General features: G+C 55.2%; 1 protein-coding gene across 1 annotated transcript in view; it reads left to right on the top strand.

Moving 5' to 3' along the window:
• The first annotated feature begins 2,224 nt into the window (after positions 1-2,224).
• PPFIA4 (PTPRF interacting protein alpha 4) overlaps positions 2,225-14,092 on the top strand; it is a 29,645-nt gene continuing 17,777 nt past the window's right edge. The window contains exons 1-6 of the mRNA XM_026053206.1: positions 2,225-3,034; positions 10,386-10,487; positions 10,606-10,770; positions 11,514-11,588; positions 12,849-12,944; positions 13,428-13,649. Of these exons, the coding sequence (XP_025908991.1) occupies positions 2,798-3,034; positions 10,386-10,487; positions 10,606-10,770; positions 11,514-11,588; positions 12,849-12,944; positions 13,428-13,649 (897 nt within the window). The 5' untranslated portion in view covers positions 2,225-2,797. The remainder of the gene's footprint in view (positions 3,035-10,385; positions 10,488-10,605; positions 10,771-11,513; positions 11,589-12,848; positions 12,945-13,427; positions 13,650-14,092) is intronic.

Below are 14,092 nucleotides of genomic sequence, written 5' to 3'. Positions count from 1 at the left end.
CTTCCCAGGGGATGGGACTAGAGGCCATAGTGCATGCCAGGGAGGCCTCCAAGGGAAGAGTAAAGCGAAGGACCTGGGGAGAGWTGCTGGGATGGGGCTGGAACTGCTGTTTGCTTCTTTTATTGCAATGCAGATGTTTTTTGCTGTGGATCCACTGGGATGGAGAAGCCAGGCTGCTTGAGCGCATGGGCAGCTCAGTCAGGACGAGTAAAACTCTTCAGGTAGCGCCAATGTAACCTATGAAGCGTGTAGAAATGGGTCTCTGTGCAAGCACAGCAATGGAGGCAGGGAAGAGATGATGGGAAGGGACCATTAAGTTCTGTGGGACAGGAGAGACACATGCCMAGCTCAGCTGGCAGTTTTCACCTCGATATCCCCCAGCTGGACATCTGCCACCAGGGTGGCTCAACCAGTGGCTCTCCTGCAGTGCCACAGCAGAGAAGCCTCTGGAGTTTAAATCCCAGCTCATGGCCAGCACTAGACTCTAATCTCCAAGACTTGCCAAGGATGACGATTTCCATTTCCAGACTTCGTCCTTAAARTTATGGTTTCTGGCCATCTGCCACCCTTTCATTGGTCTCCAGCCTGCTGATTTGCTGGGCAGAGCGCAACTTCATGTGCAGTAGTGTTGATGTCCCACTCATGATGCACCTTGAAGGCAAACTCATCCAATGACCCTGCCATGACGGTGGCAGGCAACAAGGGAGCTGCAATYAGTGGGAGCCACCAGTGTCTAGCACATCCCCAACCAAGGGTCAACCTGGTGGTAGTAGATGGACTCCATAGCAGAGATGTTGATGGAGATGTTGCGCTTCTGCCAGATACAACCTATCCCCGTGACTTAGTGGTTTGAAACTGACCTTCTTCTGGCGGACCAGCTTGGAGATCGGTGGTTCCTGGCCTCCCTGAAACAGCATCCAGCTTCAATGAGAGCAGGATATACTCTAGCCAGGATGTGATAGCGTCTGTGGCTACGACCATGGATTTGTGCTCACCTGTGTGGACAGGACTCCTTTGCACCCTCTCCATATAATCACCCTTACCATCACAAGGCAAAGTCAGAAAAATAAGTGCTGCAAGGAAAAGCCTGGAGCAAAAGGGAATCACCATCCTTTCTCCCAAGCCTGGTCAGGAAAGGGTCAGCGTAGGCAGGATCCTGACGGGCTCTTCTGAGACCAGGTTGGGCAGCTGATGAGGATTTTCTGCCAACAGAAAAGATTAAACTGACGTTTTTATGGGATGATCAATCCCCGCGAGCTCGCTGCCTCCGAGGTGTGCGTTAAACCGTCTTTGCCAGCTGCCTGCTGGGCTGATGATCTTGCTGACAGACCCTTCGAGGGCTTTTTTTCCTTGTCAGGGCAGAGACAAGAGGGAAGCTCTTCAGAGAACACCCAGGGATCTCTCTCTGCTTCCATGCATGGTGTTTTATCTGTGGTTTTGTCCATGGACAGATGCTGCAAGTGCCTCTCCTCCTGCTGCAAAAGGAGTGTCCGGCAAGTCGGGGTGCTCTAGGTCCTCTGTGTGGCTGCCAGCATGGGTGCTATGTCCTGCACAGTGGGACAAATATCCTGCCACTGGGTTGGCTCTTTGCGGAGGCATGCCAAGCAAATATCAGGTTAGGTGGGTAAATATGTATAGATGTATTTTCCCATCAGCTGCTCTGTATCTGGGCGCTGTCATTGCGAAGCGGCCTCTCCAGGCGGGTGGTGTGCGGCAGCGTCGTTTTGCTGTGCCAAATGGTGGCAAAAGCAGCATTTGGAGAGGGTTAAGAAGGAGTTGGCTTCCAGCAGTCTGTGCCTGGCAGTCCCATGGGACTAAAAATACCCAGCAAAGGGCTGGAGCTGCAGTGCCTGTTTTCTCTGCTCACCAGCTGGCCCGTCGCATCCTCACTCCTCCAGCCAATGAATATCCCATCATTTAAGGCCCTCTAACCCAGACAGGAGCATTTACATAGTTTTGCTGGATGCACTTGTAAAGATGGGGATTCACAGGCACTATTTTGCTGCTTGCTCCTAGCAAGGAGTACCTGCAGCTGAAGCACGTGCGTCTGGACCATGGGCTCCATCAGCAGCCAGGTGCTCTGAGGAGGGCAATGGCCTCAGTCTTGGGGACACTGTTTGCAGCCACCCAAGGTTGGATGGGGTAGGAAGGTGGACGGACTTGGAGGTGCCCTGGGGGACAGTAGGAGGGATCTCACCTCTGTTCCTTCTGCCTTAGGTGACCACCGTGCTTTTAATGAGCTCTGATGCCAACCAGAGACGCTTGCCCATGCCAGAAGTGACCATCTCACTCAGCCTTGGAGGAGAAAAGCCCTCCTTCATCTGACTCTTCCTCAGCATGTTTTGGCAGCCCAGATAACCCCCAGATGCTCCCTGTGCCATCAACTTGGGCTTCCTGTTGGGGCATATCTCCAAAGGCCGCTTCCTACCCTTCTGAACAACATTCCCGTGGCTCATCGATGCTCCAGAACGCACCAGAGCAGCAGCAGCACAAGAGGTTGCAACAGCCCCAGCAGTGACAAGCAGCCAAGTGGAGGGATTTCAATCTGCAAGAGCCTCTCCGGTGGGAAGGACRTCTCTCCATCCCTCGGGAGCGATGCTGACTCCCACTTAGGCCTCATTGGGTGCCCAAGCAGGAGGGATGGGAGAGTCCCCAACCTTATCCTCTCCTCTGTCCTCTCCAACACTGGCTCTGTGGGAGCCCATAGGAATGTGATCGGGGGTCCTCCGACTCCGCAGTGCCCCCTGCCCATCCCGTGGGCACCTCCAGGGCCGCCGCCTGCCCGTCGCRCTCAGCCATGATGTGCGAGGTGATGCCCACCATCAGCGAGGGGGACCCTCTGGGCCCCCAGCAGGGCCCCGACGCCGATGCCGACTTCGAGCAGCTCATGGTGAACATGCTGGATGAGAGGGACAAGCTGCTGGACACGCTGCGGGAGACCCGCGAGACGCTCTCCGTCACCCAGAGCCGCTTGCAGGAGACCCTGCGCGAGCGGGACCAGCTCCAGAGGCAGCTCAACTCGGCCCTCCCACAGGTAAGAATCRCCCTGGGAACAGCAGGAGCCCATGTTGAGGGGGGATTGGCCCTTTGGAGGGGTTTTTAGCCCTCTTGTTTAAAAAGGTTGACCTAGGGTTGCAGCRGCGCTGGTGCTGGTTGTGTTGTATCTCATGCAACATGTAATGTCCCCTAAGCCAAGCCAGARCTAAGGTAGACATCTCCCCTTCTCCTCCATACCCTCTTGGAGTGTGGGTGAGTATGGGACCACAATCTCTCTGTTAGCATGTGGAGAAGGATTGGGAATTTCCTAGGGATAACCTAGGGTGGATGGGGAGATGGATGCAGAGCCCTGTGGTACCAAACGGCGTGTGGGGAYGGGATGGCACATTTCAGGTGGTGTCTCTGGCCTCCTCCCTCCAGCTGGTTCCTTGAGACCTAGGGCGGTTCTGGGCTTCATGGGTTCCCCATCCGCACCTCGCTGTTCTCCTCCTGACTTCTCCACCAGCAGATCCTGCTGCAGGTCCTCCAGAGGCCTGGATTTGAGCTCTGATTCTGCAAGCAGAGRTGCTCAAGCCAGGAAGGGAGGAGGYGGGGAAGCACCGGAGAGATCTGAGCTGCTCACCTTCCCTTCTGAACCTGGCAGAGAGCTGGATTCAGTGGGGCTTTTAAGTCTCTCTGTTGTGGATGGGATACAGGGAGAACCAGCCACAAACCTAGCAGCCAGGGGAAGCAGGAGACTTGAAAAACTTGCACCCATGTGACTGTGCCAGTCCTGAGATTTTGGATCCTGTTAATTTGTGTGCATGCTGCTGTGGCAGACACCCAAGAGAGACAGCTCGGGACGTGGTCAATGGACCGAAATAGGTGGCATGAGCCTGGCCAGAGCTCGGRCTGGTGGTCAAGCACCTCTGAGCATCCCTCCTCCAGCAGTGCGTGGTGCTGGACTAGTCCTGCCTCCTCAGCTTGCCAACAGCAGAGAACCTCAAGGTGCTCCCCAGGAACTCCTGGAGCCCCCAAGGCTGGGCTGCTCCCTGTCCCCAGAGATGCTCTGCACAGTGCCCCCAGTTCTCCACGAGTCCAGGATGCAGGTAGGGCCACCGTCGCCTCCTGCGTGCCAGGGCCTTGCCACCCCTCTGCTCCAGCTCCCCTGCTAGCACGCGGCCCGGGGGAGCAAGCCAGGTCACCCTGAGCCCGCCCCRCCACAGCCGCCTCGGATTAAGGGAGCGCGGATTTAGCCTGCGCGCCGGCTGCGAGAAGGGGTCGTGCGAGCCTCGGCACGGGCAGCGCGCGGGCAGAGCCRAGCAAAGTGGGTCACCGCAAAGGGACTCGGCGCCGGCGCGCCGGGCTCGCCGGGCACCCCGCTCCCGCCGGCTCCCCTGCCCTGCAGCCAGGGATGCCATTAGTGCCGGTGGCAGATGGGGGGTCGCCCTGAGCCGCCGCTGCCTCCCGCCCTTCCCGAGCAGCCCCGCTGCGTGGCCGGCGTGGGGAGGCGGGCGCGCTGGCTGCCCCGCGGCTCTGCGCCCCGGCCCCCGGCGCCCTTAGCCCCGGCCTCCGCCGGAGATGAGGCCTCGGAATGAAGGCGGGGAGCAAAGCCAAAGGTGCTCACCTGCCCAATGGGATTAACCCCAGCATGTGCATGTACCAGGTAAGCAGCATGCGGCCGGCTTCCCCCCTGGGATGCTCTTCCAGGTGCTTTTTCCTTCTCCTCCTACCTCTCTGAGAGCCAATATTCCCCTCCTGAAATCCTCTTTGCCCTGGTKTTTATTGCAACGAGTCTGACTCCATCGGGAAAGGCCAATCCAGAGTGATGGACTGCCTGAAGAAGCCCTGCCTTTGGGACAGACTGGGCATGCAGACTCCTCCGTGATCCTCCTGAGATGCTGATAACCCTTCCCTGTATTCCTAAAGAACCCAAGCCCTGGCTGTGCAGAGGATGAATTGCATGGGGAGGTTGGTGGCCAGGGGCAACCTGCATCCTTCTAGGGGCCTGGGGCAGACAGATGTGGCTGCCTCTGCGTGGGATCCAGAGCTCCAGCTTGGCATATTCCAAAGGCTGGGGATGCTCCAGGGCCTGCTTTCCTGCAGCACAATGTGCTGGGTCCCRGAGTGCAATGACAGGTTCCCGCTCGGTTGGTGACGGCAGTTTCTCCTCCCCAGGCTGGAGCAGAGAGGAGACCTATGTGTATGGGGTAGACCTATGGATGGGACAGACAGGGATGCTCCAGCCTGCAAATCCTGCCCGCCCCTACCCATGGGGGTCCAGGGTGCCCCATAGCTGAACTGCCTCCCCCCCATTATCTGCGGGTGCATCCCTCAGTCCCCAAAAGGCAGAACTGCAGGGTGATTTCCCTTAAGCTGCCTTAATGCTTCTTACATGATTTATTTATTCATGTGGGAGCACAGAATGCGACTTAATCGGGTTGAAAGCTCTCGGCTCCAATCCCTCCTGTCCTCCCTGCTGCTCGGGGGGTGCCCGCTTGGGCACTGGTGCAGAGGACCAAGGTCTGGCCAGGATACAGGTGCTCTCAGCAGCTCTGCAGGGCCCTGGACATGGTTGCTCGGCTCAACTTGGCTCCCTGCTTTTCTGCTTGTAAATGTCACCCGAAAGATGCAATGGAGAGGACTCCAGAGATGTCCACATGTATTCCAGTGCAGGGTCCCATGTGGGAAGGTGATTCTTCCCCAGTGACTGGAGGCTCAGGAGGACTCCCTGTCCTCAGCAGCATGACAGCGAGAAGAGGCTCCCAGATTTCATGGAGCTGCTGGTCCTTGGAAACCTCTTGCAAATCTCTCATGCAGGCCCCTCTCTGCTGTGCGCCCAGGGCTGCCCGGGAAGCAGAGAGCTGCACTTGCGGGATGGACAGACCTGCTGAGAAGGTCCCTGAAAGTGCTGATGAGCCATCCCTGACATCCTTGCTTCCTAATATGAAATGATCCCCCCAGTTCCTCCATTTAACTCACAAGTGTACCCAGTGCACCGGTTTACAGAGAGCAATGTGAAAATTCAACCCTCAGAGGCTCCAATGAGGGGGAATAGTAGAAGGTTTTTACGTATCTTGAGGTTTGGGGGAAGGAGGGAGGGATGTGGCATCTTTGAATCCTCATGGCTGGCTCTTCCCTTACGGGATGAAGCTGCTGAGATCTGGATTCCTGCATGTTCTAACTGCATGTTCCTCTCTGAGCCACACTGCATGGAAATACAGGAGCCAGGATTGGGCACCAAGATTAGGGGACACTTCAGCCCTGGGATGGTTCCCAATGGGTTGTGGAAGCTGGCAGGAAGGGCCAGGACGCGCCCACTGTGTGGCCCAGCCGTGACCGCAGGCAGTGCTTGAAGCCTTGGGTTTGTCTGGATGGATTTAATCTTCATAATCCTGGGCCACACGTTTCTGGGGTTGTGTTTATCCCGCAGACAGTGATTTAGGGCTTGCTCATAATTCTGCTGCATCCACGCAGTGGATGGGGCTCCATCCCTTCATCACCGAGTAAGTGCTGCTGACTTCCCAACACAGGCAACTTTCTCACATCACCCTCCATTGGCAGACAGCCTCTCAGGAGCAATTATTCCAATTAGGAGCTTCAAAATGCCATTAATCGTGCAGCTGGAGCTGGTCTCTTCCCAGAACTCAGGTGTGTGGTAACTCACTGTCCTCTTGACACATTTTGGGTGCTTCTGCTTGCTTTTGATTTGGGTAGGTCATGGTTCTGTAAGTCCCGCATGTCTCTGAGATCCCGGTTTGGTGACTCCCAGGAGAATGGTTGTGCTTGGAGTTGTCTTTGAGCTGTGTTCTGCCAGTACCAAGAGACTGAGCTTCATAAATCTCTCCTGGGCTCCGCAGCCATCTCTTTGTAGCTGTTTTCTGGCCTCCCTCCAGCTCCAGGGCCATGATGTGCATCCTTCCCTTTGTCACCGGTGCCCCTCCAGCAGCACCTATGACTGGAGCGGGGACCCCAAATCCAAGATGTGACCAACATTGACCACACGATGGACCAGTCCTGTTGCACCGTACATCATTTTTGTATCTTGTGCAGTGCTCTTGGTGCTTCCCCTGATTCCCACACAGAAAATAGCATCCACTCCCTCGAATCCCTGCTCCTGCAGGGCTCGGGGCTGAGCCTGGCCACTTGTGCTCACCTGTCTTTGGATAGTTTGATGTTAATCCGACTTGGCCATCTCCCAGGTTGCTGAACTTCCCACAGGGCTCCTCAGGACTTCCCAGCTCAGCAGCTTCAGGGCTTCCCAGCACTGTGCCTAATGACCAACATTCATTTGATTGAAGATCAGGCACCTCTGCTTCACTTTCTAATCCATTTATAGGTGTCCCTGCTTAGTTCGAGAGCTTATTGGAGCTGGGTGCCAGCAGCGGGCACCTCTACGTGGCCTGGAATACTCCTTGCAAAGACAAGGGGAGAAGAAAATCATGCAGATCCTCTTCAGGGCCACTTTGCTGAGGCTTAGGGCAACTTTGTGCCTGTGCATCAGGATAAAAGCTGCAGTCAATGGTGCAGCCTGAGTGCCGTGACCTGGACACCAAGGGAATGTCCATAGGTAGGAGTCAGGGGTGGCTTGTCCTCATGGTCCCCCAGCTCATGTGGTGCCCCTGACATGGGGGCAAGGGTATTTTGTTCCAGGTTGGACATCTGGCACAGCTGGGACTAGCGGAGGTAGCTACAGGCAGCTGATGGAGTGATGTGTTTCTTTTTACACCCTGAGGGCATCAAAATGCRCCCATACGTACTCAGCTAACCCTTACTGTGTCCTGCTGTCACATCTCGCTCCTGGTGCTGGTGCTGGTGGCAATGGTAAAGGCTCCTTTGCCTGGGATTTCCCCGAGGAATGAGTTATTGCCTCTGTTTTTGGTATGGGATTGTATGGGGTTCTCCAAGCCTGGCAGCCTGGATGCGGTGCAGAACAAGGGATCCGGCCAGCTGTTCCTGGCATGGCTGGGTGATACAAACCCACGTCCCTGTTGCTCCTTCAAGTCCTGTTACCTCCTCTGGGCCATGGAGGAYGTGAGTTAAGCCGGGAATATTCACTGCTGCCTCTGCACCCTGTGGCTGCTCTTAGCCGTAACTCTCAACTGGGGAACGCATGAGATATGGGCAAACTCTGAGGAGATGACAGCAGTGCTTGAAGCATCTCTCCCAACGGCAGGAGTGAATAACCAGTATGGAGGAGGGCTGGGAGAGGGCCCATCCTCATGGGATAGAAGTGGGGCAGGATCTTCTTATTCTCCCCCGCCAACCCGGGGTGCGCCTGTGTCTGAAGCTGTTGCCACCCTTTGATCTGCTCACCCGTTGACAGTGCTGGGCTGGCTGAGGGGGCCGTGCATCTCTCCAGCACAATTCCACTCTCTCCTAATCTTCTTGCCTTTCGGGAAGACCTGATTCCTGGTGCAATGTTCCTCGTGCTCCAGAGGACCGTGCAAGCAGTGCCGGGTGAGCATGGGCAGCACTCCTGCCATGGCATCCCTCTTCCCTTGCTGCCTCCAGCACCTTGTCCCGTCCCCGCATGGTGCGGGCAGCATCGCTCGCTGCCTTGTTGTACTCTGCATTTGCAGAGCATGGAATATCTCCAACCTACCTGGGCTTCCTACCTGCACACACCTGCAGGTCTCCAAGGGGCATCCGCAGGGAGAGCATCTATTTCTGCAGCCCCTGGTATAGCTCAGCAGCAACCCTGGGGGCCTCATAGCTGCAAGGATCCTTTTACTGAGCTCCACAAGGCTCTCCCCTGGTGTACTGAGGGACTTGGGGAGCCAGGTCCCGCTATCTGAACCTGCAATCGAGGTCTTGGCGCCTAATCTGGGCCCCGTTAACTGCTCTTACTGCAGCTCCTGCTCGCTTTCCCCGMCGGCTTTCCAAGCCCCGGCGTAATCCGCACGGACGCTCACAAGCTGCTTGCTCTTCTGCACAGCCMTTGCATAACAGAGGGGCATGCGGGYACACGGGGGTGCCRCTGGCCTCTGCCAAGCCTTAATCCCCAGGACTGGGAGAACCCGGCTCCGGGAAGGTCCAGTGACCTCGCTGGGATGACCCATGAGCCGGCATGGGGTGGTCACTGTGCAGGGCCGAGATCAYTTTGGAGGATAATAGATGGAAACCGGGCTGCAGAAGGCTCCGAGGAAGCAAGAGGTCAGGAGCGGGGCTGGGAGCCTGGGAGGTCAAATCCTGGGATGAAGATGGGGTCTCAGTGTCACTATGGCAAATGGATTGAAAAGCTCTTCCTTTCTTAGTGAGACATCAGCCCTTGCAGGAGGTCCGGCCTTGAGTTGATCCGTGTTCAATTCAGCTTCAGCCTGAATGTTTTAAGATTTGGGGGGTTTAACATGAAAATTAGAGTAAAAGAGAATTTCATGCCATAGAACAGCTCTCAGCCCCTCATGGAAATTTGGTTCCTTAATGCTCAAACAAATCTCATCATCTTCTGCAAAYCCTTTTCCTGCTTAGCTCTTCTCAGCAATGGTGTGAAACCAGTGTAAATTTATGAAGCGTTTCGGTGGTGCCTATTTACATTTTACACCCCAAAATGCTCCACCTGCAAAGTRTTGCTTAGGCCTGGCATGAAGCGGTGCTTAAACCAGCGACAGAGCCCTGCGAGCAGCGGGAGGATGCTCCTGGGCTAACCTGGACGCTTGATTYTTATTTCTAAAGAGAAAATTAACCCTCCTGCACTGTCACAAAAATTCATTGCAGGTTTTCTTTCCCCTCCAGCACAGTCACAAATGCAATTGCTCTATTCTAAGGAACCAGTTGTGTCCCGATATCTGTGCTGGGAGGCTTCTGGCACTGCTTTGTGCCCAGCAATTCCTTGCTGGCTGTGGCCAGTGGCCAGAAGAACCAGTGGCTGGRAAAAGAGGAGCTCTGGTGTCTGCAGGGATGCATCTTGCACTGTGACATGTCCTATATGGTTCTTGTCATTTCCATTGGAATGAAATTTTGGGTAAAGCCAGACCGTAAYGCCGTGGGCAGAGTCATCCCGGGGCCAGGGAGCTCCATCTTGACTGGCTGTGACTTTGCAGTGTGTTTTAACCTGCTGGGACACCCCAAGGTAGGGGTGTTAAGGGGACAGTAAGGATGGGAGCATGGTGGTGGCCTTGGCTGGGATGCTTCAACTGCCACCAAGCACCTCTGGAGCGGCGGAGAAGCTTCTGGTGTCATTATTAATAAAAATAAGATGATAAACACCAAGGTGCTGCATTCTCCCTCTAAAGCTCTTGCGGAGGCRAGGAATAAATCACATCTCAGCCTGGTTGTGCTTCTCCGTTGGGTTCTCACCATGCCCTCGGCTCATTGTCCAGGACGGGAGCTGCTCTGTGCCTGCTCACGGCTCCGGCTCCAGCTCTGGTGCGCGCTCCCTGCTCACCACCCTGCCCTGATTTCCGCAGGAGTTTGCAACGCTGACGCGGGAGCTCAGCGCGTGCCGGGAGCAGCTCTTGGAGAGGGAAGAGGAGATCTCAGAGCTGAAAGCGGAGCGCAATAACACCCGGGTGAGTGTAAAACCTTCCTGTTCAGGTCTCGGCTCCCAGAAACGCTGGGTGCTGTGAGCTCCTGGCTCGGTATCCACATGGCCGGGGTGGTAAGAGCCTTGCATTCACTCTCTTGCAGCTCTTGCTTGAGCACCTGGAGTGCCTGGTGTCAAGGCATGAGCGGTCCCTGAGGATGACCGTAGTCAAACGCCAGGCCCAGTCACCATCTGGGGTCTCCAGCGAGGTCGAGGTGCTCAAAGCACTTAAGTCGCTGTTTGAGCATCACAAAGCACTCGATGAAAAGGTGAGATGGGCTGCTAGGACTTCTGCATCCTGGCTCCCTTGAGCATCCTTTCCTAGAACCAAACATTAAGCCTTTCTGACCCAACTTCCCTGCTTCCCGTGATTTTATCCATCACTTCTCCAGATGGGGTCAGCAGAGCAGTTCTTGGTGCCACCACTGTCTTTGCACGTGCATGGGGACATCASATTGATCAGAACGCAGTGTGCTCAACTTCCATGTGTCCCCAGCTCCAAAGCATCCCCTYTGCAGCTCCATCACCAAAACGTATCTGCCGTCGGGCTGTTTGTGCTGAAATACAGTGACTCGGTCACAGAGCCGTGCTGGAGCAGCTGCTGAGTGGATGCTGCAGCATTTGAGCTGAAGGGAGCTTGTTGGGGATGAGGATCCTGCTTTGCTGCCTCACTGGCCTAGAGGAAGTGCATGTGAGACCCTGGTGGCGTCTACAGCTGCTTCTCCTGGTTCGTTTGCCTTGAGCATCTCCCTGCTCTGCTAAAAGGCATCCTCAAGGTTTATCAACCTTGAGTCTCCCCCAACTTTTTATCCCAGGCTGTCCTTTTCCAACATGCAGTCGCTCTGTCAGGTTGGAGCATCTCTGCCCTTCAGTTTGCTGAGCCTGTTCCCTGGATGTGACCCACCTGAGCCTGGCAGGCAGCTGGATATGAGGGGCTAAGAGGTAGCCTGTCTCATAGACACCTTTGCTACAGATAAGTAATGTCCTTTACTCTTATCTTGAACAACCACAGGTCCGAGAGCGTTTGCGAGCAGCCTTAGAGCGAGTTGCAACCTTAGAAGAGCAACTGGTGGATGCTCATCGGCAGGTAAGGGACATTTGGCATCCTGTGCCGGGGCACGGGGTGGGCAGGGAGTGCTTGGTGTGTGTTACACCAAATTTGGGAATTCATGCAGAATTTGCACTTGCAGCCCCCAAAATGATCATGCAAACTGGAAAAAAAATGGCTTTCAGCATTTCTAATGTAATGGGTTTTATTCATATCAAGGCTGGCACATACTTAATAGTTGCATAGAAAGCAATAGTTCCCTGAAACCTTCTGTCTCACAGATGAGATTTTCCTCTTTTGTTTGGCCATTTGGCTTTTCATTTCAGTGACAAAAGCTACCTGAACCAGAATCACTTCAGCTGGCTGACAATGACGTTGCTCGATGGGACAAACCCCCGAATCTCCCTGCTCCAGGCACCCTATCTCACATCCCACACCTCCWTCCGTGCATGGACCTGTCCCCCTCCAGTATTTATCCTGTTCATTTTGTAGCCCAGGCTGCCAAAAAGAGCCAGCCTGACCCATTAAGGCCTCTGTCCAGCAAAATTTTCTACTATTTTCCTAAGCAAGAGGAATTCCTACTTCCTCTTGCCAGGACATATCTCACAATACTTTTCTGGGCTTGGTGGGGAGGTAGCACTTGCCTTTTGGATGCCTTGCAAAAAACCTTTTTTCCCCATCCTTCCTCATTGGAGGAAGATGCAATGAAGGGAATTGTCTTCTGCTCCTGCTGCGTAAGTTTGCACSAGGTCTGGAGCCTGTTTGGCTGCTAAAACTAGTAATTTTGCTCATATTTGTAGTGCTTCCCAGGATGCAGGGCTCAGCTCACATGGAAAAAACAGCTCAGACTCCTTTCATGGCCATAGCAAGCATCACTTCGTCCGTACAAGATGCAGCTTCAACCCACATCAGTGCTATTTCATTTCATCCCTTCATTTCATCCCCTCATTCCCCATGTAGGATCTCTGCCTCACTCTCTTTTCTCCAGCCTTCCCCTCTGGTTCTCTCTGAGAAATAGGCACTGGTTGAATATGACTGCTCTTAAAGGTGGAGGAAGCTGGCAGGAAGCTGGTTGCAGTTGGGAGGTCAGGACACCCAGTCTGAGTCCCACAGACATGTGGACCCATCCTGAGCAGCATCTGAGCAACTTCTCCCATTGYGAGCCCAGCGGGCTCCTCCTGCAGCATCTCCAGCCCTGGGCTGGCGCCTTCTCTGCCTTCCTGCACRAGGGCTTGTGTGCAGGAAAGCTGGTGTCGCTAATCAGCTCTCTCTGATTAATGAACCTCTGTTGTCRTGCAGGTGGCCACTCTGCAGCAAGGCTCTGCACGGGAGGCCCCAGCAGGAGAGCGGGACAGCAGGGAGCCCAAGGAGCCRGTGCAGAAGCTTCCCTGGAAGGTAAGAGCCCCCAAACCACCATTGCTGGCTGTTCCTCCTCTGGCCAGCCACAGTGTCTCTGATCTCCTTGTTGCTGCCKGCAGGGTGCTGAATCACCTCTGGACATTTGAAAACCTCTTTCCCCTCTCTATTGGGTCTAATCCCCTGGGGAATGTCCTGCCCTGCTAGGCAGGCCAGTTGCCAGTGCAGGGGCATCTGTGTTCCTGTTTGGATACTTGCTGGCACTCTGATTCCCAGGGATGTTCTGCAGATCTAAGGGTTCAGCCCTCAATATCTCCATCCCCAGTAAGCCTGTGAGGAGCAATGTCTTGGCTGGTGGACACTGTTTGCAGCTCCCAGAGCCCCACTTGCCAGTGCTCCCTGGCATCTCCCCATCCCACCCGGTCCCTGTTGGGCCATATTCTTCTGCTCGGTAGTTGCTGTCAGTGCTGGCTTGTGCTTTGGGACAGCCAGGCATGCACATCCCTCTCTGCTGGCTTGCAGCGGCTCTCCAACGGCTCCGTCCACCCTGACGATGAGGCCGGGCGGGTGGTGGAGCTGCAGGAGCTCCTGGAGAAGCAGAACTTCGAAGTGGTCCAGGCCAAGGAGCGCATCTCTGCTTTGGCCGCCAGCGTCGCCGAGCTTGAGGAGGATCTCGGCACTGCCAGGAAAGACCTGATCAAATCGGAGGAGATGGGCAGCAAATACCAGCGGGACCTCCGAGAGGTGAGGCACTGTCACACTGTAAACCCCATCCCAGCCCCACTGCGGCTTCAGAGACACAGTTGCTGCACGCTCTGGGCTGGGGAGGGATGGTGACTCCTACTGTACAAGAAAGAAGGGTGAAGGCCAGGAATTCCCAAAACAGACCACTGTCTTTTGGGGAATTTTGAAGCAGTCCCTCAGCAGGACTTCCCTGAGGTTGTGAGCAGATGCTGAGGGACCCAGGGGTGCTGCAGACTCACAGCAGGGAGCCACATCCATGCTAGGTACCTCGCTTTCCTGTTAACCCCCTCACACTGCTGTCCTTCATCCCTGTACAAAGCAGGGTGTTTATTGTGCACTTGGACTTGGAAGGAGTCCCAGGCTTACAGGAGATGTGTGGATGGTTGTTCAAAAATTGAAGGTTACAGGTCAGGACTGCTAATGGGAAAGGACCAGGACTCACC

Source organism: Nothoprocta perdicaria, unplaced genomic scaffold (genome assembly GCF_003342845.1).
Source record: "Nothoprocta perdicaria isolate Ctin4 unplaced genomic scaffold, notPer1 scaffold_97, whole genome shotgun sequence".
Classification (NCBI taxonomy): domain Eukaryota; kingdom Metazoa; phylum Chordata; class Aves; order Tinamiformes; family Tinamidae; genus Nothoprocta; species Nothoprocta perdicaria.
Note: the sequence above shows the minus strand (reverse complement) of the source record. Positions and strands in the feature narration are given on the sequence as shown.